Source organism: Erpetoichthys calabaricus, chromosome 18, assembly GCF_900747795.2.
Source record: "Erpetoichthys calabaricus chromosome 18, fErpCal1.3, whole genome shotgun sequence".
NCBI classification, from domain to species: domain Eukaryota; kingdom Metazoa; phylum Chordata; class Cladistia; order Polypteriformes; family Polypteridae; genus Erpetoichthys; species Erpetoichthys calabaricus.
This window is the reverse complement of record NC_041411.2, coordinates 35533139-35557859: the sequence shown is the minus strand read 5'-3', so window position 1 is coordinate 35557859 and position 24721 is coordinate 35533139. Positions and strand designations below refer to the sequence as shown.

The 24721-nt window shown below is 36.2% G+C and overlaps 2 protein-coding genes across 2 annotated transcripts in view; one reads left to right on the top strand and one right to left on the bottom strand.

The window, feature by feature from the left end:
• The window catches only part of ruvbl1 (RuvB-like AAA ATPase 1), a 38684-nt gene extending 22392 nt beyond the window's left edge, over positions 1-16292 (bottom strand). Inside the window, exons 1-6 of the mRNA XM_028824533.2 lie at positions 16054-16292; positions 15393-15479; positions 12850-12982; positions 3959-4110; positions 3754-3843; positions 3030-3179 (exon numbers count right to left, since the gene is read on the bottom strand). Coding sequence (XP_028680366.1) covers positions 3030-3179; positions 3754-3843; positions 3959-4110; positions 12850-12982; positions 15393-15479; positions 16054-16194 — 753 coding nt within the window. The 5' untranslated portion in view covers positions 16195-16292. The remainder of the gene's footprint in view (positions 1-3029; positions 3180-3753; positions 3844-3958; positions 4111-12849; positions 12983-15392; positions 15480-16053) is intronic.
• A 1720-nt stretch (positions 16293-18012) lies between these two features.
• eefsec (eukaryotic elongation factor, selenocysteine-tRNA-specific) overlaps positions 18013-24721 on the top strand; it is an 84545-nt gene continuing 77836 nt past the window's right edge. Inside the window, exon 1 of the mRNA XM_028824246.2 lies at positions 18013-18362. Coding sequence (XP_028680079.1) covers positions 18065-18362 — 298 coding nt within the window. The 5' untranslated portion in view covers positions 18013-18064. The remainder of the gene's footprint in view (positions 18363-24721) is intronic.

Below are 24721 nucleotides of genomic sequence, written 5' to 3'. Positions count from 1 at the left end.
TACTTCACTTGACTTAATGTTCATTAAGATCTTGGTAACAATATTGAAGCTAGGGTTACACCAGTGCAATTTTTAATATTTATATTAGCCATAGACTAGCTGCACATTTAGAGGCATTCACGACAGTTTCCAATTTTTTCAGATTGATCCTGGTTTCATTTTTTTTTTTTTTTTAAATCACATTCCCACTTAATATCTTTGCTTATGTTGCCTTTTGAAATAACAGGCCATAGATAAGCTTATAAATTTAGCAATAAAGTCTAGCAAGTATGATCTCTCTCTCAGCTTTGATTATTTATTTGCATAATTTTTATCTATCGACATTTTTATTGGAGCTATGAGAAGAAAATACTAAGACGGTCTGTTACAGCTAATAGAAAAAAACGTTACTGTTAAAGTAAATGGTGGACTTGACAAATTGCCATTTCTACAGAGTCTGGCTCTGCCAGCTTTAACTGGATTGTAACTACAGCTTGGACAATCAGAATGTGATGCTCAGTCAATGCAGTAATAGCAGGATCTGCCAACTGTAGAATTATCTGTAAATTAATGATTGCTTGAACATTAATACTCTAAATATTAAAAATAATTACAAAAATTAAACTCTGCAAAACTAACAGTGATGACTAATAGTTAGCATTGGAAGCACCATTGTATGCTATGTGTAATTAGACACATACAGGGACAAAACAATTGTTAATATCAGTAGATTAATGTACAAAAAAAAAAAAAAAGAGAATTAGAGAAACCAAGGGTGCCAACTCTTCCATCTTTCACTGTGTATAATGAGATTGTGGTGGATGTTATAATTGGTAGTTTTATTAATCTGCTTTTGCATGATTGTTTGTATTGTGTTTATTTTAATGCTTTTTTGTACAGCACTTTGGCGCAACCTCTGTTTTAAATGTGCTTTTATAAATAAAAATAATCTAATCTAATCATTTACTGCCTTAGACATGTGCAGAAAACCAGCAAGTCACCACCTCTGCTCACCAAAGGCTACGGGTGTATGGTAGAGAATATAGACTGTACAGCACTTGCTCAGCACAGTCCTGCAAAGTGCTACACAATGTGGTGAATATGCCACAGCATATACAGCAATTGACAGACAGCTGAACTCTGTACAGGTCATATAAAATACATGCTGCATGAGAAAAACAAGCAGAATTACTAAAATTCTCAGCCATACTGCATAGTTTCCCCCGTTTTTTGGTTTTGCCGAAATGGTATAGAACTTTTAATGCTCATACCACTAGATTCATAGAAAGTTTTTACCCTCCTGTCAACTCAACAGCAACTGACTAAGATAAGTGCATAAGTGTATATACAGTGGATTCATGAAGTATTCAGTTACCTTCACTTATTGCAGACTTTGTGATGGATTTTTTTTTTATTTTTAATTGAATACATTTGCTATTTTTCCCCCCTCAATCTACCCTCAATAACCAATAATGACAAAGTAAAAAAACATTTTCAGAACAGTTTGCATTGGTCAGTCACTTTTCTCCATCCCCTGTTCTGGCAAATTCTACAAGACCATTGGTACTTGTACCAGTAGGCGCAAGGACTGGTTTTCCATAAGTCATAAAGTTATTCAATAGCTAATAACAGTGACAAATACACATTCTTACACATACAGTATTTTTTCTATGGCTGCTTGTACTGTATTACACTCTCTAGTATGAGGACGCCATGGAAGTAGGAAATTCATTGTACTATGTACACATGACAATAAACTAACTTAATCTAAAGTAAAACTCCACTTTAAGACTTACGGGATAATTTGTGAATCTTAAGGAAGTAAATGAAAAATTAAGATTAAAGTGCATTCTAAAATCAGTCAGGGATAAAAGCGAAAAATATGTACACACTAGGAAAAGTAAATAAAACTATATCAAAATAGCCGATCATTGTCATAGAATTTTTAGCTCAATAATCAAGAACCTGAAGCAATTGCATCATATTTACTAGGCACTAATTAGAAAAGGGCAGGCATTGAAATTTGTTGTCAAAATAAGTTATGAATTAAGGCACTTGTATTCCACCAATAAGCCTGAAAGTTCTACACAGTATAGTGATCAAGAGTAAATCAAATATAACAAGATTACTGTATTATAGACCTGTATGGAAAGAGTACATAGAAACAAACTTTCCAGTCTAACTGGTGACGAGCTAACCAATGCCACAAGGAATACTAAACATACAGTGAAGTGTGTATATGGCAGCATTATGCTATTAGGATGTGTCTCATCAGCATCATGCGCAGCTTAACAGTTGATGGAACAGTATATCATGTTTAGCCGATTTATTTTGTTTTCAAAATAAGTGATATTTTGGCAGGACAGTAATCACAAATATGGGGCCACTGCAATGACTCAAAACCCTGTGAAGAATAGGGAGCACAATTTAGTCCTCAAGCATTATCTAAGAAACTTAAATAGGCTGCAAAAATTTGCTACTAGATATGGGGCAAAAAAAAAAAAAAAAAAAAAAATTTTAAACCAGTTAAACTCTCTCTCTCTCTCTCTCTATATATATATCCTTATTAACCATGGAAATTTGCAATAAAATGCAGTCTTCCCCCAGTATCATTTGTAACCAATCAAATTTTGAATATAGTTTTACAAAAAGCTGTTTATACTTGGATTATGCAGCTTTCACAAACCATTCACTTTACCCGACTTTCTTTTATAAGACAATTCACTATACTCCCACCAGATGTTCACTTAAATGTCTAAATAAAACAATTTTACTGAAACTTAGCCGATTAAAATAAAAATAAACTTATTATGCATCACTTTGCACATCTAGAAAATGTAACCCATCAGATTGATTAAAAAAATACTGTATTTATACTAAAAAAAGAAAAACAATATTTATATCTAAAAAGCATTACAAGCTCTGGGGCCCTTTCAACTGGTAACTCAGCAATGTCTGCATGTATAATGTCCCTTCACAGCTCCTGGATATCTTTAATCGGGTCTCCGACACACAAGTAAGCATATTGGGGGTAAAGAGCTTGTATTTACCTGTGGTCTGGCATTGGCTACATCCAGGTCATGAAGAGTCACATCCTGAATGATTTCTTTCTTTTTGTGCACATCACCCTTCGGCAAGGGCACATATTCTTCAGCTTCAAGGTCGAATTCCGTCGCATAGGTATCACACCTGCCTTGACGCTGCAGACAAGATTGGAGAATGGGAAAAGGAAGAAGACTTCAATCAACTCCCTACCCTCCCACCCCCATTCCTGAAAGATATACAGGTGCACATTTGGCCTAGTTGCCAAAAATCCTAAAATGACAGGTGTCACAGGATAAAAGAAACAAGGAGCTCAACTCACAATGATAACTCCAGGCTTTTTCTCAGCACTACTCATACATTGGCAATCAGCACAGAGCCACCTGTTCCTATTAGTACATCGGTTACCCAGAGTGGGGAAAATAACTTCTCTTTCATCAGAGGAAAAGAACTACTGACTTAAAAGAATACTAACAGGTATAAAGATAAACATGTTTAAATGATTGAAAGGTACAAAAAATATATATGCACACAATGCAAAAGAGAACAGGTTAGGACATTCTAGAACATGCAGATGTGCAGGTCACTTAAATAAAAAGTAACTCTAGCTTCTCCATGAACCTGCTCAGGATAAAGCAGATTTAGAAAATAGATGGATAGATGAACTTACTTGATACACAGCCAATCTATTGCAAACATCCTATGAGTTTTAAGCTTTCTCAAAACACTCACCTTGACTGCTCCACTGTTGGCTTCAATATAAATCACATCGCCAACCTCCACCCTCTCTTTCTGTAAGCTTTCATAGATACTCGGATCAAGCTGAAAAACAGTGAAGGGTATGGTTAGATAGGTAATACAAACAGCTGAACAACTGGTCTCCAGAGACTATATTGTTGAACACATACACTAGACATATTTCTGGGTCTCCACTCACCTTTAGCTGCTTAGTTCCCTTGGCTGTCTTTAGACCAATGATGACATGGCTGATTGTTTTACCATATCCTCCCATTGGGTTCTCGGTCTCACAGGGTGTAAGCTCAGTCACCTCACCCTCATACACTTCTTTAGTTTCTTTGATTCTTAGACCTGTACGAGGAACGGCAAGACATGATCATATTTTAAGTGGAAGGGATGCATTTTTACATTCACTTTTACCTAGCTGTTGAACAGTTACCAGTTTAAAATTTAGACTTGGAGGTTTGCACTAGAGAGGAGAGGAATGAAGGTCAGTAAGAACAAGACAGAATACATGTGTGTGAATGAGAGGGAGGTCAGAGGAATGGCGAGGATGCAGGGAGTAGAGTTGGTGAATGTGGATGAGTTTAAATACTTGGGATTAACAATTCAGAGTAACGGGGATTGCGGAAGAGAGGTGAAAAAGTGCAGGCAGGGTGGAATGGGTGGAGAAGAGTGTCAGAAGTGACTTGTGACAGACGGATATCAGCAAGAGTGAAAGGGAAAGTCTACAGGATCAGTAGTGAGACCAGCTATGCTATATGGGTTAGAGACGGTGGCACTGATCAGAAAGCAGGAGACAGAGCTGGAGGTAGAAGAGTTAAAGATGCTAAGATTTGCACTGGGTGTGACGAGGATGGACAGGATTAGAAATGAGGACATTAGAGGGTCAGCTCAAGTTGGACGGTTGGGAGACAAAGTCAGAGAGGCGAGATTATGTTGGTTTGGACATGTGCAGAGGAGAGATGCTGAGTATATTTGCAGAAGGATGTTGAAGATAGAGCTGCCAGGCAAGAGGAAAAGAGGAAGGCCTAAGAGGAGGTTTATGGATGTTGTGACAAAGGATATGCAGGTGGTGGGTGTAACAGAATAAGATAAAGAAGACAGGACGATATGGAAGAAGATGATCCGCTGTGGCAACCCCTAACAGGAGCAGCTGAAAGAAGAAGAAAATCATTTATATATGGCCTGAAAACATACAACTACAAACTTTAGCTGATAATGCAATGAAGGGCTACATGATGCAAGCTACCTGATGATGATGCTACTAAATATTTTAACACTTCAGCATGAACATCTACAGATGTTCCCTGCTAATTGTTAGTCTCCCAACAATCCATTATAGACATGATAATGAAACACACCAGGACTGCAAAATGAAATGCTTTAAATAGTAAAGAACTATAAAAAATTAACACTTTTTAAATTCTAATAAAACTGTAAAATTGTAACAACAGTAAAAAAAAACAAAAAAAAAAACCCAGTAATTGGAAGTTTCCTTTATTTCTTTAAATTGCTAACTGTTAAGGCCACAAATGATTTCCTGTGAAATGTACTTCACTTTTATGCAAACAAATGAAAAGTAAAATAAACTGGGACTTGAGTTTTAGGGGGTAGTGAAGAACAATACATTAAATTTTGATCCACTACCTGGTCCTGAAGCAAACGAAAATACTAAAGCCGCATTAAACTCAGCAAAAATACTCCTTGTGGTAACCTCTCTACTTACTCTCCCATATTACTGGATTTGAGTAGCGAGTCAGCCACCTGTTTCACGTACAATACCATCAATCCATTTTCAAATCAGTTTTTTTCCAATTAAAGGTTGCAAGGTAAATAAACAGAATTCCACATAGTAACAACATGAGCACAAATACACAAGAAAAAATGCACACATTTCCACCAATCTATTTGTTTATATAAAATTCTAAATGGCACGAACTGCTCATAATGCTCATGTACAACCCACCAAATACCAACACATTTTCCATACTTGAGCATGTAAATAATGCAAAAATATGTAGACAACTGGCCACTTAATATGCTGGTGGGAAAATCTCATATTAAAGTAAGAAAAATCTTAAAACTTCTGGTTCCTGGCTAACTGATTTGTGTGTCATTCAAATAACTGGTATATCATAGTATTAATGACATCCAACAAAATCTGATGAGACATTGTTACTCAATTCTCACTATTATCCGTTCTCCAAGTATTTATAAACAATACAATTTGTGTGGAGGAGACATTTATTCAATCAATCAATCAATCAATCATATATTTCTTCCTTCATAATTTTTTAAAAACTTGTAAATCATTGTGAACCACTACACAGACAAAGTACTGGGTTCAGCCTGTTTGAGGTCTAAGCATGCAGTATTCACAAACAGAAGACATTTACTTGAAACATGCTAGCTTGATTGTTGGTACAATACTTACATTTACTATGGCTTTTAAAGTTTTTATGTGTTTAGAACCAAACATTATATTCAGATGCCACTGTATGCTCTTGCATAACAAGATTTGTCAACACCCACTGCTTTCTACTTTGTTCTGGTTAAAGAACAATTTTTAAGATTGTAAAGAAAACACCAATGAATATTTCTCTTAAAAAACGCAAAAAAAAAAACATTTTAGGATATATCCAAGTACAAGTTACATAACATTTGGCAATGAAACCTGACTAGTTTTATGAATCTTGAAATAATACAGTACTCTCATAATTTTAAATTCTAAATACATACAGAACGGCTGGCAAACTTTTTTTCCTTACTTTATGTTGTCAGATTTTGTTAGTATTAGTAATGGTTGGATGTGGTGAGGGGGAGTGAGATCACATACAAAGCACAAGTATTTAATACTACTGCCATCCCCCCTTTCCATCTACCAGTAAGAACTCTGCCAAATTAAAAAAAGAAAAGTTAATTAAAAGCACCTACCCTGCAGGTGTACATGGCTGAAAAGGGTGACAAAAAAAGTACTTTCTAGCCACACACGCCAATCTTTCAAGAGCACCGTGATCTGTTTGAAGCTATCCACATGCCAATGTTCTGAGAATGCAACGGATTAGAGCTGGTGGCTACAGGCCTGGCTCAAACTTTTGCCAGTGGATGGCATTGTTGATGACAAGGACTTCATTTTACTGAGGTCCCATCTCTCCACTTGTGGACAGGTCAAGTCATCACTTCACAGAAACACTCAGGCTTTTTCATTTGGGCGATCAGAGGATGCAGCCAGCAGGCGTGACAGCAAAGAGCAAGGCACTCATCCACTTCAAGGATCACTCAACTTAAATTCCTCAGTCCTCTGAATTAATAATTAAGGGGAACCATCCACTATGTGCAAGTCAGGCTGAAAGGATTACCTGCGTACTAAAGTGCATGGACTTTTTAAACACCCATCAACCAACAGCTTCACCAGAAACGGAAAGTTAGTAACAAGTAGAAAGAAATGAATAAAATGTATTAAAAAATAAATTGCATATATAGTAAAGATGAGATGATGAAATATATAAAAATCTGCTAGGAATGTTAAATTATAAAATAATATGAATATAAAATAGAACACGAGGAATACAAAAATATAGCAGTTGCTACAAGTTACAGTATGTACATTAACACACACACAGAACCTCCTCCATAAAAACAAAAATCACTAAAACATTTAGCTAAACTATCATATAAATCAAGCTCACTTTAACTCGGAGATGCTCTGATTGTTCATAATTTATGATTAGCCACACAACTTATAACTTTCTCATTTTATATGAGAACAGGACAATGTATGGAAGTATTGTGAAAAAAGGTTGAGGGGAGAGAAAAAAAAACAAAAAAAAAAAACTTTTTATCCAGAATGCAGAGGACAAAATAGTTGCATCGCATTCAATTTTCTGAATAGGTTTCTGGAACCTAATGAAATGTCCTAACATTTTATTGGGTTTTACACACAACACAATTAATGAAGTTGGGGGGTTGATTAGGTAGCAGGTTTTTGCACCTTTTACAGTATATACTAATTACATAAAGAATATTGTACACTAGAGGTGGGAAAAATAATCAGTTCAGTTGCAAATCAGGAATCACGAGGACAGTCAGTAAGTGCAATTTTTAAAAACTTACACTTTTAATTATAAAGAAACAGGTAAAATGTCTTATTAAAGCTGTGAATGTAATTTGTCCAGTTAAATGATGTTTGTAAATCAGCAACAAAAAAAATAAATGCATAACTGCATACTGGTATAAAATATAATTTACATTCTATTGCACACAGATTTTATTGATGGGATGCACTTATGCCTTCTTTGGCTACTATTCCATAAAGGCCCTTCCTGTGTTATAGTAAAGGACGTATCAGCATGGCTTTGTCCCCCAGGTTCATGAAAACCACCTCTTATTTCACATCTAAAACATAGACATACTCTGGATTTTAAACAGTCAACATAGAATGACAAGAATATAGCTGGCTATATTCAAAGTCTTCCACAGAAAACTAAGGTATAGTGGAAAGACCACTCATACCTGTATATGCACATCTCACTTGGAACAATCCAGAATTAAGATGGGACAATGCACAATCTGCAGACAATCTGACTTGCCAACAAACTCTGGTTACAACTTCAGACTTAAAAAAAATCCAGTGCATCTTTATTTGCAAATATGTCTGTCTGTATATTGTCACAGGAAGTGCTGGTATCTACAATATAAGACATTCATTGGATCGGAGATATACTTTCAATGCATTATTTTCCTCTGATACAATAGTGTGTGAAATCTACAATCAAGGTCAGAAATAAAACTATCAATTAGCATTGCAGGTTGAACTGCTCTGAGATACGTACAATGTACTGTATGTACTTCAAGAGCTGTACTGCTTTATTTCATAGTAACATCATAACATACATAACTTAGGATGAATGGTGTGTCACCACATGGGCTTCATACAGCAGCTGTGCTCATGAGTAGTAAGGGGGAAATACACTAGGATGAAATCTTTGCTTTTGCTTGTGCAGTTTGTTAACTTCAGTTATGTAGCACATTTTCTCTTTAAATACAGCATTTCCATTAAAAATAAATACAAAATTTTAAAGGAAAAAAGTGAAGATTTTTAAATACTGTGCTGGTTGTTAACACTGTGTACTTTGCATAGTATGTGAGGGCTTGCTTCTTAACATACTATACATTTTCAGTGAGGCTCACAGGATAGATTATTTTTCTGCCAAAAATAAAAAGTAGTATACTTATGTTTACATATTGTGAATGCTGTTAAACTTATTTGTTAAGTAGAATTTCACAAATGACTTTACTTTTGAGAAACACCTATGATGGACAGTCGGGATGCCCACAGCATGGAACAACCAGGAGAGACAGCATGCTTGGGGCTATTGTCTCCCCTGGATTGCTAGATAGCAGCCCCCTTGAGTTTCAGAGGTGTTCCAGGTTCCCATGGGGCATCATGGGAGACAATTCTTTGCCTCAGCCCTGCTGGGTTCCAAGTTTGCCACCACGGGGTGCTGAGAGGATAGGCGAGTCCTACTTTGTTGGGCTCCCACCTCACCCGGAAGTGCTACTGGACCATGATCGAGAGACACCGGAAATACTCCAGGGTGCTGCATAAAAAGAGCTGACTACCTTAACTCCAGGAGCCAGAGTCAAGAGGAAGGAGGATGAAGCTTGCTGGGAGGACTGGAAGCAGAGAAATAAAAGACAAAGGAGTTGCTTTGTGCTAATCATTGTGCTTTGTGCCTGTACTTAGGTTGGTGCTGTGGGAAACGCTTCCTGGGGAAGAATTTCCTAAACTAATCCTCTTATTTATTGTACTTGTGTTCAGGTCCTGTTTGTGTCAGGTGTTTGGGCAGCCACTGGCCACACTCCATATTTGATTGATAGTTTTGTCTCCGTTAATGTTTGATTACTGACAAGAAAACATTTCCAAATTTTGGAGACACACTGCGTCTTTAATGAATCTTGCTCAAAATATTGTTTTAGCAATAATGTAAGTAACACTTGGCAAAAGCCTGTAACATCAAGTCAATATTTTTAAACTTGCTTACAAATAGAATCAGCAATTAACTGTCAATGTAATAATGAAAGACAATGCCATAAAATACACTGAGAAGCACCCATTTATTAGGCACATCTACCTACATTGTTTTCCTCCCTTTGTCCTCCGGACATTCCAACGCTTTCAGATATTGACTCAAAAGGTAATTTTACAACTGTTGTTAATACAAGTAAAGAAAAGAAGGTTGAATGAGAAAAGTACAGTTCTGTAAGATCACACTCCCCTTGTAAATATGCCGCTTTGTAACATACATATATGGATCATGCTAATCAACCTCACATATATGCAATTACAATGCTGAAGACGTTTATTGGCTGGTAGAGGAGCTCCCTACTAAAGCATCAAGCCCCCACCATATGCTTTGAAGAGTATCGGGCTCCGCTCGGCAACTGAGTGCGCGAGATCAAGCACCTCTCCATTATAGCACCTACTCCTCTGAGATCTGTGAATCCAGGAAAGGTATAATCGTCTGAGCTGGTAGCCACTATGACTTGAGAAATTTAACAAGATTTCTGTTACAATGAGTAGTACAAACCATATGAAACACAAAGGGTCAGCCAGTTACCTTACCAACAAGCCAGCCACCATGTATCAAAGCTACTTTGCCTTAAAATAAATGAATCAGGATTTGACCAAGGCAACTGAGACACAATGTTTGCCAGTCACATCTTGTATGACTTGTGCATTAATGGAATGTAACAGCTTTTGGTTAACAAAAGCAGCTTTGTTATCGCTAGGTGTCCTTATTGCAATTTGAATGCACTATATTGCTCTGATTATGTTATGAGAACTGGACAATGCTGTAAATTGCTTTTTTATGTTTGCAAAAACATGTTCTGTACTACGTATGTACACCCATACCATATGAAACTGGAAGTAGTGCCTTGCTGCTCAGTTAATGGCTTCTAGCACAACAGGCATGATGAAGTGAAGCTTGGCTGAGATATTCCTGACTTGTTGTCACTTCTCAGGGAATTGACTGACAAGTAGTTGATAAACTGATGAAAAACTAAAAAAAAAGTTCTTTAATGCAAATATGTAGCACTGGACTTCTTAAAAGGGAGCTAAATTAGTCTGTGTATCATTTATTGTTTTTGAGGTGCACTTTTATTTGTCATGTCAACACACATTACAAGTGATATGAATTATTATTATACAAGTGGGAGGCATTTAGATGGTTTGGCTGCATTTCTATACTTGACCAAGGGTGTTGTCACTTCCCAGTTTGTCTGAAACATTACATATGAACGGGGCAGAGTTGCCATAAATAGAGCATGTTCCCGCGTCAATTAACATACACACATTTCAAGCCTCTTGTACAGCTTTATAAATGAGGCCCCTGGAGCTTTAATTGTCCAAATTTGGCCCTCCCTTTTCACACTGTGAAATCAATCATGTCAGTTTTACACTAATCTATTACATCAGAACTTTTGTAAAACAGTCTTTATTGTGCTGCTTTCAAAGTAACTTATTCAAACACAATTACTAAACAAAACAAAACAAAAAAAAAGGTTATAATTAACCTCCTTAGCATTAGACCCGACAGTTACTCGGGTTGCGAAAACCGTGCTAAAAGTGTTAGTCACGAGTGTCACTCAGACAACTGTACAGACGTGTCCTGCATAAACGTTAGAACCATGAATCACTCTGTCTGTAAAAGTGCTTTGGAGAAATTATGCGCTTAACCAACAATGAAGACTTACCCATCCAGCACCCAAAATAAAGAAAATTTGGAAAAAATACCAGACAATTGTAATAAAATTTCAGAGAGTTTACATTCCAGACTGTAATGTCAGCATCGATTAAAGTCTGATGGCTTATAAGGGCAGACTGTCATGGATACAGTACATCGCGTCAAAAAGAATAAGATTTAGCATAAAGCTTTACGAGCTTTGTGAATCTATAATGGGATACATTTGGAATTTGGTTGTGTACACAGGGAAAGGAACAATGTTTGATCCGAAATACAATAAGTACGTTGTTGAAACGTCATCGGTGCCGACTTTGATAGATGCTCTGCTGGATCAAGGTTACTGTGTAACCATGGATAATTTTTATACATAGCCAGAGCTATTTCACATATTGCTGCAAAGAAAGACTTGCGCATGTGGAACAGTGCATCCTAACTGTTGTGGCATGCCTGAAGACTCTGGCAGAGCTAAATTACAAAGAGATGCGCTAGTAGCTTGGAAAAAGGGTAAAGTGCCTGTGCTGAAATGGAAGGACGAGAAAGATGCCTCTTACCACTGTGCATAATGCAGCTATGTATAGTAACTGAATAGGCAAAAGGCAACAAGCAGGTTATGAAGCCTTGTGCTGTGGTCGACTACAATGGCACGATGGGCGGCGTAAATCTTGCGGATGAAAAATTTACTTTCTATTCCGTTATGTGGGGGAAACGAAACAAATACTACCAAAACATATTTCGTCATCCGGTGGAACAATGCATTTGGGATGCACTTGTGTTATATAAACAAAAAAATTCCAAAACTGCATCTCATGCAAACTTTACATGCCATCTTGTACAACAAATCACTGCCACACATCCACCGTCCACACGATCACTAAAGAGACGTAGTCGACCCAGAACATCATGGATCAATCCAGAGCGTCTTATTAGCAGACATTTGATTGATTATATACTTCCAAAAAAAAAAAAAATTTTTTAAAAATGAACCCAACTTATAAGCTATTATTGTCCAGACTGTGACGTTGGTTTGGGTCTTTCACTGTTCTTTAAGATTTACCACACAAAGGATTCATTTTGAGATTACATACTGTTTTGGCACCATTAGCAGTATTATTATTACCGTTATTAGTTTTATTATTATTGTTCATTTTATTATTTTTATTCATCATTAGTATAATTTGTACCATTATTATACTTTTGAGATTTAATAAAAATTAAACTTTTCATGCCAAAAAAAAAAACAAAAAAAAAACGCAACGCTGTTTAAATATTTTCCTAAGTGAAGCACTACACAAACACTTAAATCTGGAAACATCCCATAATTAAAAAGGTACCAACTCACCAATAGCTCTTCTGAAATTTTCCATCAGGACCTCAGTCTTTTTAATCTCAGTGGAGTAGACTTCACTGCCCACCATGGGACAGAAAGGCACTTTGTTTCCTAGTTCTTGAGCAATGGCAAGTGCCAGTGCTGTCTGAATGGGGATGAGAAAACACAACAAGGAGGTAATGAAAACTGGCAAGTACCACAGTAAATGTTCACATTATTTCTGGATCTACAAGAAAATCCACACAAATAACAACAGAACAGACTAAAAAGATACCTATACTTCTTAACATTCTTCAAACTGTTCTGGACAAAAGATGTAACTCTTCAAACTGTTCTGGACAAAAGATGTAATTGGTGGAAAATATAAATCTCCATAGTTGTGGTTTCCCGAACAGAATCCAGAAGAAAGGCAGCTTAAGGATTTGTTTTGAGTTTGTGTTGACTTACTCAAGCAGATCTTTTAATTCATTTCTAGATGTATAATGTTTTTTGGAAATGCTTTTCAAGAAGCACACTATGACATGGTAATTCATATTACTATATATTTTTCATTTTGGTATTGCCTTTTTAACAAAAGGCCTAGAATCACCTATAGACTGGGAAACATTTGAAACAACATCCAAGACTAGTGCCGGACAGCAAAGGAAACATATAGGCCAAAGAAACTTGCCATTTTTACTTGTCTGGCTAAATATCAAATTTAGCTTTTTGTTTTGACCCAAATATTTTCAGTGGCCAGAAATTCAGTGCATCCCTACTCTATAGGCAAATACTTAATACACCTAATAAAACCATATCTACAGACTACATAGCAAGACTTCAGAATATTTGGTTAAAGAATGTTAAACACAAATTGATATTTTTTGTTAATTTAGCTGTGAATGAGATCTTGTATTAGCGAAGGTTATTAACCAAAAAAGGATCAGAAAGTTTAAACTTTGCCATAGGATGGACTGGTGCTCCATAACCTTGAACTAGGCAAGCTAGGTGGATGTATGGATGTTTTATACCAAAATGTGAATTCATTCGTATATATTCAAATGTGGATTTAAATTCGGGGGGCTAAATACTTGTACACTGCCAAGACTTACTTATTATTAAGAGACTATGCATTAAGTTTTCACACCTTCCGTCAGGTCATAATACTGATGATACAGAAGCAAAATGTACTGAACATAGTGTGGTTCTCAGAGAATACTGAATTACTATATTAACTATTAAAAAAAACACAAATCTGTTTCATAATTTGCATTTTCTTTTTTCTTATACATCCTTTCTAACCTTTTTGAAGGGGACATTACTTACAGTGGTATCCACTTAAAGGAAGGAGTCTTTCCAAAGATATTTTGGATATATGGACCTGCAGTAATAGCACGGTCACTAATGGTGGCCATTAACAACAACATTTATTTACATAGGACACTTTCATACAAAAAGTAGCTCAAAGTGCTTTACATAATGAAGAAAAGAAAAATAAAAGACAAAATAAATTAAAATAAGACAACATTAGTTAACATAGAAAAAGAGTAAGGTCCGATGGCCAGGGGGGGACAGGAGAAAAAAAAAAAAAAAAAAAAAACTCCTGACGGCTGGAGAAAAAAATAAAATCTCGGGTTCCAGGCCATGAGACCGCCCAGTCCCCTCTGGGCATAAACAGACAATTTTAAAATTGGATCTGCTCACATTTTGGTATCACATAAAATTGGCTGGTAGGATTTGTATGAATTTTGTTAGGCACTTCTGCAACCACAAAATGGTGATAATTTATTTACAACATTAGTTGGAAAAAAGCTTCTATCAACCAATTTATGCCCTATTAGATTGTGTAATGAGACATGGCTGCAATATAAAAACCTCTACCATAACATGAGCGGCAATCTTAATGGGGGTTAAAAGAAAATCAGTACTCATTCTTGGAATTACTTTAATACCATGGCAGTTACCAATTCCAATTTTTTCACTGGAAGTTACCAATTAGGAAGTGATTTTCCATGATTACTAAGAAACAAGGGTGAGAGCTGAAGCATAGCTGGAAGTACAGTCTGGCTGCTTCTCTCACAACCAACTTATTTGAATGAGGCATGACTTAAGATAAGCTGGTGCAAGCTGCTACTGAAGTTAAGTAAACTTGTAATATAACTAAAAACTCACCTTTACCAGACTACAACATTTTTTCAGTATTTATAATTCCACCTTTAAATATTAGAAAAAAAGCACATAAACTGGACAAAGAATGAACATCTCACCTAGTGTATCAGTTCAGGTGAAGTATTACACATTCATTTATAAATCATATCTAGATAGATAGATAGATAGATAGATAGATAGATAGATAGATAGATAGATAGATAGATACTTTATTAATCCCAATGGGAAATTCACAATTTCACTTTATGTGAAAATTTCTAGACCATTTATCAGAACACTGGTTTATTGTATTATTATTTTAAGTCCAAAGGGTGGAGGCAAGAATTTGGACAAAAAAAAAAAATCCGTGTGCTTTCAGGGTCAAGTTAAACTTAGTTCAAAATGTAACTTTATGTGGGTGGCATTACCTTTCCTGTGCCCGGAGGGCCCGCCAACAATACCGCTCTTCCTGCCATCTTCTTGGATCGAATTAGCTCCACGATGATGCCACATCCCTTCAAAAAAAATTATATGTACATTAAATACACATCATATCATGGCAATACTGTCTACTTTTCAATATAAAAACTAGCTTTTCCTTGACTTAAAAAACGCCTAACTGTTTGATAATTAAATTCTTGGGAAGATCCTACAGACAGTACTGTACTGCACATTTTCTACACCTCAACTAGTACTCTACACTAACCTCGAAAGTGTTGACGGTTAAAGCCTTTAAGACAACTAAATTAGACATTTACGTATAAGATCTGGAATTGAAATCCACTTTGCAACGTGACCGTGTGCAAGTTGCTTCGTTACACTCTGTAATTATATTAAAACATCTTTTTGACAGCACTAGAAATGGGCGCTATTCACGATGAAAAATAAAGTGCACGTGATCTGCTTTATCCTAAACTTACCTATGTGTTTCAGACTGACTTATTTACTTCAGTATTCGTTAACTAAATGTTTTTTTTCCCCCCTCGAGGAAAAAAAAACATCTACTTATGGTCTCATTTACCCTCGATACCCCTTAACACACACATCTACCAGTTCTAGGCCTAACCTGCTGCCCCGGCATTCAATTACCTCTCTTGCGCTTTCCTGGCCCACCAAGCCGCCTGCAGCCTGCTTCGGCACACCATTTTCATCGAGTCCCAGACCTTTAACATGACTATGACTCGCAATGCGTTGAGTTTTTGTTGTACTTTTCACCTCCTCAATCTTCATTGTGACTATGCCGGGAAGCGCACGCTGCCGCTGTATGACGGTTAAAAGCTATTCGCTGTTGCGCAGATGCGTGCGTTACCATGTGCACAAGCGTGCAACAACTTACTCCCCGCCCCTTTAACGACTATTTTGTCTTCTATTGGAGAAAAATGCTAAAGCTTTGTAACTATTGGAAAGAAGGCCGTCAGTCAACTAAATTCATCTACGCCATCATTACGTGAACCGTTTCATTTGTAGTACCGTAGTACTGGAAGTATGATGTATGAAAATGTACTAATTTTTAAAATATTAAACTGGTCTTATTTAATTCAGGAATACAATGATCGTGAAACCCTGTATTGATTGATTTGATTCTTAACAATCTCACTTTAAATTTTAGAATTTTCTAGAGTTTTCTGACAATTTTGAGAAAAAAACAAGTTTTGTATTGAATATTAAAAGGTCGATTAATTTTACATATTGTATTACCAGTTTTACCAACGGAATGTACGTAACATTTTCCCACTCGTAGATGATTTATTAAGCCTGCACCGTGTACGCGATAACCGCGGCTAGATACGACATGTCGAAAAATACATTGCGAAGTCGGTTTATAGGGTTGGTAGATAACCAACAAAAAGTGTAATTTTAGCAGCAAGAATCTTAGCCAAAAAAAAAAAAATCAGGGCATATCTCACCAGCTTTAGCGTCATTTGGTTAGAATTTACTTTAAAATACAACTAATGGCATATAAAGCCCTAAAATAATCTTGGTCCTGGAACAGGTAGGCATTCCACCAGTCAGTTAATATGGAAGATACTACTGGGTTCTGTTTATATTTCAAATAGGAAATGTAATAATTATGTATGAAACATTTTTAACAAAACATATTTCACCTGTAAAGACATAGTGGGACTCAAAAATTGGAAATAATAATTGTAAAAAATGATTGTAACATGCCAAGTATGTACTGTCTTACTAATAACATTGAAGAAGTGCCATACAAAATTAGTAGGTCTTAACGTTTGTCCTGTTAAGCAAATACTATCCAGATTCAATTTCAACCTCAATGAGAAATGTGTATTTTTAATATGGATAGAGAAATTATATTACGTGTCTTTTTTTCAATATATTCAATCCAAAATGTTTTGGAAGGATCTGGAGTATTTTTTTAAACAAAATTCTTTATACTGTCAGGTATCTTTCCGTGATTTTGGTGTTTTATTTTACACGCCCAAATGCGGACATGAGGTTTTATTTATAGTAAATCTATTATTGATTATGAAAAGGTAGCACACCCATAAAATGAAATGGATGAATTTCACACCTAATATTAGTCTATTTAAAATAGAAATGGAAATAGACATTTAAACCATTCAAAATATTAAATCTTGAAAGCTAAAAGAATCACTGGGCAAGTTGTAAAGTTAAATTGTTTCTGTAAGTCAGTTAAATGCCCCTGACTTTGTCTTATTTGTCTTTTATGTTATAAACTGTATTACTTAATGTAATCAGTTATTCAGCCATTACTTGCTCGTTGGCTTTTCAAAGAGCTCTCCAGCACACAAAGGTATTTTATTTTCAATGCACAAGATAATTCTATTAACAAGGATAAGACAAAGTGTAGTGAAAATGCAAACATGTTAAATCATAGTAATGCAAGGAAGAGGATGAATAAAAGTAAAAAAGCAAGAGGCAGCCTGGACCAGAAGGGCTCATTCACGCCACAGTCTTATTCTCTTGGCTAAGCTAACGATTCAGTAATTTTTATAAACTGCCCATCATTCCTGTCGCGCGATTCGGAACTGTTCTTTTCAAGGAAAGGGATCAGAACGGGATTGTATCCATGTAGAACCGGAAGTATTGTGACAAGCTGTTTCAGTGAAACGACATGGCTTCTCGAACGCTAAACTTTAACGTAGGAGTACTTGGCCATATCGATAGCGGCAAAACTTCTCTGGCTCAGGCGCTGAGCACAACTGCGTCTACTGCGGCCTTCGATCGCAACCCACAGTCGAGGGAGAGAGGCATCACTTTGGACCTTGGCTTTTCGTCTTTTAGCGTTCCATTGCCGGCTCACTTGGAAGAGCAATGTGGAAAACAGTCCGGGCCGAGTGGCTATGACAGTTTACAGTTCACACTGGTGGATTGTCCAGGACATGCTTCCCTGATCCGAACAATCATTGGAGGTGAGAGCTCAAGTGCTTATCCCGTCGGATCGAGACGTGCACGTTTGCAGTTGATATCTGCACAGTGTCGTATACATTGGGAGAAGTGTGTATGTCTCATGGCCAGAACTGTAGACTAATTGAAGGCATCATGTGTTCACTTAGTATAAGTGTTCGCCTCAGCACAGAGACGTACGTAAAGCTAAGCATTGTAGTGCCGAGTGTTTAAAGATACACAGTTCGTGTGCAAAGCTTAACCTGTAGCCAGCCCTTAAACAGTAGACGTAAGAAAACGTTTTTAATGTAGCCGTAAAATTTCTTGGAATAATGCTTGCAATAAAGAGCAGAAATTTGAATCTGTCTGTTACAACCAATGGTAAATTAGACCTAGCAGTACTTGCACATGGCAATGGCCGCATACGCAGTAGACTAAAAGGTAATACAGTAGTGTGATTCTGTGAGAGATGATTTGGGGCAGTAGTCGCTTGGGCAGATGTCTGCATGGTTCAGGAGTAGTGTAGTCATCCGTAGAAGCTTGTGACCCCTTCATTATTTTAGATTAAATTAAGGATATATAAGAAGTGGAACTATTAATGAATGGATATTCTAAATGAAGTCTTCCCACAATAACAAAAAGGATATTAACTCAAATCATTATATACAGATATTTAACAAATCAGCCTGTGTGCATAGCTTTGAGCCTGTCACCAAAATATTCATGTTATTTGTGTGAAGCTCTGCCCAACTCTTCAGGCATTCTTGCCTGTTTCGGACTATTTAATCTAAGTGAAATGAGAGATTTATAGGATGAATTTCCCCATGGAATTTATACACTTTATCTAATCTAGGTGAGCATTCAGCACATAACATTAGTTAAAATCTTCTATGCCATGCAGTAAAAGTGTCCCAAAATGACACTGTTGGATCTGAACTGCAGTTCTGACAGTAATCGGCTATAACTGTTCAGGTAGCAAGGCTATAAAGGCCCCAAATGGGGTTTATGTACAGTAGCCCAATGTATATATATATACAGGACACATCATACTTTGCACCCAAGGTTCGTATGGGGCCCATATGGGTTAGTACACTGTTACTGCTTGACTATTACAGGTGTGCTGCACAGTTTGGGGGTCCCCAAGAAATATAACTAATTTTATCTCAGTTGTTGTAAGTCTTGGATAAATGTGTCAGTCAAATTGTATGGTAATAAATCTTTACTTATTTTAAATGATTATTTCAGCATAGGTGTATGTTATTTAGATCTTGGAGTCCTAACGTAGTCCTTTTACGAGCCCAAACTCCAGGTTTTTGCTTGTTCTCAGCACACCTGTAGCGTGCAATTAATAACAATGTACTAACACATATGGGCCCCAAATGATCTTTAGGGGCACAATTTGATTGATCCCATATAGACCACCCATGTAATACACATTTAGGGCCTGCAGTGTATGCTATCTGGGTGTCAGAACAAAGATGGAACTGGAATCAAACTACAGCACCTTGCATAATAAAACAATGATTGTATACATACTGTCATACTTGAATGATTGGAAGCCCTTCAAAGTGGTGGTTATCTTGCATATTAAAGAGATATAAATAAGAACAGGGACTCTTAATGAATGGATATCCTAAGTGAAGACAGCCCACACTAACAAAAAGAAAATTAACTCCAAATATTAGACTGGGTTATTTAATAAAGCATCATATTCTTATCTGCAAAAGTAAAGTAACTTTTTCCAGTCAATAACATGTGGCAGAAGTAACTTCACACTGTTGCCTCTTACAGGCAATCACCAGTCTCTTGACATCTTGCTTACAAAACTGGTTCAGAAAACTCCATCAAGCTCTGTGAAGTCGCCCAGGGCCGATATAAGGAACAAGACAAACACTCTGAAGCTTGTTTGGAAAAGACAAGTCCATTTTTTTTGCAAGGTGTCATTGTACATAGGTCTCTGTGGATATCTTTGAAACTGCTCGTTCTAAAAATGTTCTATCTTTGCTTGGATATAGTCATCCAGGATCGCTTCACAATGCAAAAAAAAAAAACACATTATGTACTGACAAAAATGTTCATTTTAATACATATATATCAATTTTGATTTTCTACAGGCACACACACAGACACCATGCTAAAATCAACAAATCTTAATATTTTAAACGTTGTTGAGTCTCAGTCTAATCTGACCTTACTTACCTTCATAGCAAATTTTTGACAGATTTACACAGAAGAATTGGTATGGGATGGTCGACCTAGTGTTTGGTTGTCACTTTAGTGATCCTATTGAAAATCTCTCAGTGAAAGATTTCACAGTATAATAGAATTGATTGTGCTGTACATCCATCCATCCATTTTCCAACCCGCTGAATCCGAATACAGGGTCACGGGGGTCTAATAGTACACACTTACATTTATTTTGTACAAAAATGTAGACTAAAATAAAGAAGGGACTGGAAGAAAGTGAACAGCTTAATTAATATTTCAAGGGAAGTAAAGTAAATGAGCTGCATTGACAGATATATTGGTATGGGGTGGCTTATTGTCGACCTGTGCAGATCTAGTTGTGTGTATTCTTCTATTCATTATTAACATATACTCTAGCAGAGTAAACAAGCTGTTGGCTATCTTCCTTTATTAATTCCTTTGATTGTGTGATTGTATGTGTATTTGTTTACAATCTTGCGTGAGCCTCTGAATGTGTGTACATATATATGTAAAGTAATTTTATATCTCAAATAATACTTAGACAAAAAAAATTGCAAATCAATAAGCCTGGTCTTATGACTAAACAGAGCAGACTGCAAAAATCCTAGTTAAATTAAACAATGTCTATGGACGTTATCGTTAGACGTTGGTTAGACCATTTTTTAGGACATGGAGATAACTACAGTAATCTGTGACAAGACAAACACAATGCAACCTGTTGGAAAAAGAGAGGTCAATTTTTTCTAGATAGTCAGATTTCCACAGTCACATATTCAGACACCATGCTAAAATCGCGTTTTCTCGACATTTTGAATATTATAGAATCAGAATCTAAACTTAACTCTAGTGAATTTTTGACTGCATCACCAAACTTACTTTTACATTGGAGTGAAAGCAGTCCCTTTCAAGGATAGTTACACTCCATGCTTGACAGTAGGGATAAAAAGTCTTGTTGATAGTAGGTTGTGTTGGTTTTCACCAAAAACACCCTATTGTTGTGCCCAAATAGTTCAACTTTTGACTCTTTAGGCTTGTTCTGTTTTGACAGAAGAGACTTTTTCTTGGTGTCCTTCAGTACGTGGCAGCTAGATGTCTGGCTGCTGTTTTTTTCCCCTTGTTCCTGCTGATGTTTCCTTAGTTCATGGCGTGATGATAGAGTCATAGAAAGTGCAACTGACCTACTCTTCTGCAGTCATTTGTTTTTTTCCTCCTAACATAATTTCTAATGTTCAGTTTCATTGGTTAGATTAGTGAATTAGAACACTGTGTCATTGACCGGCCTGAACTTACTTTTCCTTTATGCAAGTTACTGAACTAAGGGTTAACTTGTTTTTGCACCAGCACAGTTTTTGTATATTGTGTGTATTATTGTGCTGCTTGGGCATTTTTTTTATAAAAATAATGAAACTGATGAATAAGTATATATTTATTTCAATTCTAAAAAGAAAAAGTCTGATTAAATATCCATTCCGGTATGCATTTCAATATACAAATCTCAAGTTATGCAAGAGTTCACAAACATTCAAGTTTGTCTATAGTGTTTATTATGGTGAACATCTCATCACAACATAGTTTACATGTGTAGCACACCATCTTGAGATGTGATTTTAATCTACTGGAAAAGTAGGTTGTGTTTTTTTTCCTAGTCACACAGGTTAATTTGAGTGATTTTAGTGTTTTTGTACATTCATCTGTTTTAACCACTAGTTTCCCCAGTATTGGAATGTACTGCTAAAAGCTTGTTAAGATTGCTAGTGAGAATTTTGTGGCCTAACATAATTCTTCCAGCTGCACCTGTTTTCTTCGTACTGTCAAAAATTCAGTCGTCTGTGGAGGACTGAAAATATGTGGCAAGACCTTGAATAACTTGTTTTGTAATAAATTAGGTAAAAGTTTACCTTGTTATTAGTCCTGCTATGTATCTTTGTTTTGAGATTTTGATGACTCTGTAACTAGGGAGTATATCACATGAAACTCTTTAGAAAAACTCAAAGGAATCACATAAATGCTGGCTTAGGGACTACAAACACCCTAGTAAAAACTTGTTCAAAATGTAAAATAAAATATGTGCAGTTATATGATTTATCCTCTGTCGATTTCTTACATATCCATAATGCATTGATAATTTCAGTTGTACATTTTAAAAAAGACTTTCCAGAAACTAAAAATATATATTTTTTTGTCATATCAAAAATGAGAACGTTATTTTAAAATAAGATTGTGTGGGAGGTACTGCTGTGTGAAGAGTTAAGCCAGCGGTTCTCAAACTGTGGGGGGCGCAAATTTTGCCATATGTGGTGTAATTTCGCTGTTCGGAAAACTCGGGTCGCTAATACTTAAAGGTTGAGAAACGCTGAGTTAAGCAAATATTCAGCTTCCAAGTATATCATGTTTAAAAGAACAGCATCAGTTGTAAATTGCTTTATTCTAATTTTCTGAAATTTCTTTCTTTCCTGCATTATTCATTGAAATGAGTTAAATTACATACTTGTGTGGTGTATGATTTACTAGATGATGTAAAAATGCAGCAGTAAAACAAGTATACTTTGCCTTTGATTGTGCACTGTCCACTGAATCCTTTTATGCTAAGGAGAATGTATATGATATCTAAGTGGATTCCACGTCACTGTAAATGTGCTGCATTCTGTATACAGAAAAACATACTGTACATGCAGACATTAAATTATGCACTGCTGTTATTTTCTGTGCCACTGTTTAATTAACATTTGATCTAATGGGACTCATTTTATTTACTATTATTATAATGAACATCTACAGGGCTGAGAGCTGAATCATTTAGCAAGTTATTTTTAAATTTCTGTACCACAAATGTTCTACCAAACCAAAGGTTGTATAATTGGCAGTAGCTGGTGTGTTTCACTCGAGTTTCCAACAAGAATGATCTTTTTAATCTGTAGATTTTAAGTAATTTTGGTTGTCCGAAATCAGGGTTATTAGCTCATGGACAAGGTATTCCTTTGCTAGTGATATTCTTTCTGTATAGTAGTTTGATAAATAATACACACCACTCCAAAGTTTTTGTGCTTTCTAGTACAGTATTACTATCTGTAAATTGCCTGAATTTTCATGGCTTTGTTTTTCCCTGATACAAAGCATTAAACGAACCATATGAACACATTGAAACCTTTTAATTCTGTGGGGAAAAAGAATTTAAATTGCACAATGAAATGTCTATTTTATTAAGTATACACCTCCCATATAATAGTACTTGATGGAGCCTCCTTTGGCAGCAACTACAATTACCATTGTTTTGGAATAGTTTTTTACAAGGCTAGCATACCTTCATTTTTAAATTTTCCCCCACTCCTGTTTGCAGATGTGTTCAAACTGGGTGAGCAAGTTGGTTTTTGATGATGATTAACAACCTTCAAGTCATTCCAAAGATTTTCAATCAGGTTTAGTTTGGATACTTTGGTTTGACCATTTCAGAAAATCTGGCTTCTCCTTTGTAAGCCATTCCAAGGTAGCTCTGACGTTATGCTTTGGGTTTTTGTCTTGTTGAAATATGAATTTGCAATCCATTTTCAGGATTTTTGCAGATGTAATCAGGTTCTTCTATGTAATCTCCCTGTACTAGGCTCTATCCTTCCTCCCTTCAGTCCTGACAAGTTCCCCTGTTCTTGCAGATGAGAAACATCCCCACAGCATTATACCGCCACCACTACCATGCTTCAAAGTCAGGATGGTGTTGTTAACATGATGGGCTGTTTTGGGATTTCTTAAAAGCATAACATTTATGCCATATTTCTATTTTTGTCTCATTTGACCACAAAGCCTTCTGAAAGTTTGTTGCATGATCCTTCAGGTGTTTTTTGGCAAACTTCAATCGGGACTCCAGATGGATCTTTTTGAGAAGTGGCTTTCTTCTTGCCTCCATCCCATTTAGGCCAGATGTGTGCAATATCTTTGATATTGTTGTACAATGCACATCTTGTCCTTTTTTGACGATGACTTCTGTAGGTCTTTAAGGGTCTCTCAAACCAATTCTTGTCTGTGCCACTCATTAAGCTTTGATGAGCACCATGGTTTTGACAAACTATGGGTGGTGCAATGCAATCCACTTCTTAAAGAATGCCTTAATGGGGCATAAGATTAGCATTTTTCTCAGCCATAACTATAAGCAACACAGGGCAAGAACAGATTAATAAAATAAAAT